The sequence below is a fragment of the Acanthamoeba castellanii genome, assembly GCF_000313135.1.
Source record: "Acanthamoeba castellanii str. Neff unplaced genomic scaffold scf7180000084721, whole genome shotgun sequence".
In the NCBI taxonomy this organism is placed as follows: domain Eukaryota; phylum Discosea; order Longamoebia; family Acanthamoebidae; genus Acanthamoeba; species Acanthamoeba castellanii.
Genome location: NW_004457434.1, coordinates 153,571 through 154,584, shown reverse-complemented (window position 1 = coordinate 154,584; position 1,014 = coordinate 153,571). Strand labels below are relative to the sequence as shown.

The following is a 1,014-nucleotide window of genomic DNA, read 5'->3' as shown; positions in this document are numbered from 1 at the left end:
CCACGCGCACGAGTCGTCGTCGGTGCAGTTGCTGCAACCCAGGCGGGCGACCACAGATCGTCTTGTTTGGCCTGCGCAGCAAGGCTCTTCATGTCACGTGCATCGAGGCTCGGCATGACCGCCGCGCGCATCACCACCTCACCTTCCTCTGTGGCAACAAAGATGGGGGTGGGAGAGAAATCATTAAGAACCTTTTGATTTGTTTGAATGGCAAGGGCGAATGATTAAATTTTGGCAGCCGAAGTACCAGATGAAGCTGCATGTGCAGAAAGGAAGAGGCAGGACGTCAGTACGAGGAAAGCCAGGAAGCCAGAGCACTTCATCTTTTTCTTCTTCTTCGACTTACCAGGGATCTGCAGAAAAACTCACGCGGCCTATCTGCAAGGGGGGGGGGCAGAATACGCCGACTAGAATTCTTGACTGCCCGACAGTCAGGAATGTTGTGTGCGTCTCCTTCATTGTGGGACACCAACACACTTCATCAGCTCTGCGCGACCTCACGGCCTGAGCTTGCTCGGCCGTCGTTGGACGCTCTGCTTGCCTCTGGCCTCTATCTCACGCCGCTTGCTTTCCCGCATCTGCAGCTTGATCATCGCCACATCGTGCGCCACCTCCTCTGGCGTGGGCTGGCGAAGGTCGCGCAGGTGCAGGCCCTTAGTGACACTTCCAGCCAGGCCGGCTCGCGCCTCGTCGTTGCTCCAGGGCGCCTCGGGCGCACAGGTCGGGTCTGCGAAAAACAGCTTGCCCTGTCCGCCCGAGACGATCACGCCGGATGCAGTCCAGCACGCCCCGGCCGAGGCAGAGATCCATTGCCACTGTTTTTGGTGGTCCCTGTACCCCAAACGGGCCGGTGGGTCGACAAGCTCGCGCTTGCCGCTGCAGTCGAACTTGAAGACAAGTCCACCTGACGATGAGCCGTGAGAAGGGAGATCATGAGCAATCAAGTGGTGGCCCGCTTTACACTGTAGGTGGAGCACGTACTGGTGTAGAGGACGTCAACTCTATCAAACAGGG

General features: G+C 58.3%; 1 protein-coding gene across 1 annotated transcript in view; it reads right to left on the bottom strand.

Annotated features, from left to right (window-relative positions):
- Window positions 1-497: 497 nt before the first annotated feature.
- ACA1_383160 (uncharacterized protein) overlaps window positions 498-1,014 on the bottom strand; it is a gene marked incomplete at both ends in the record, with an annotated part of 2,682 nt that continues 2,165 nt past the window's right edge. Inside the window, one exon of the mRNA XM_004338770.1 lies at window positions 498-876. Coding sequence (XP_004338818.1) covers window positions 498-876 — 379 coding nt within the window. The remainder of the gene's footprint in view (window positions 877-1,014) is intronic.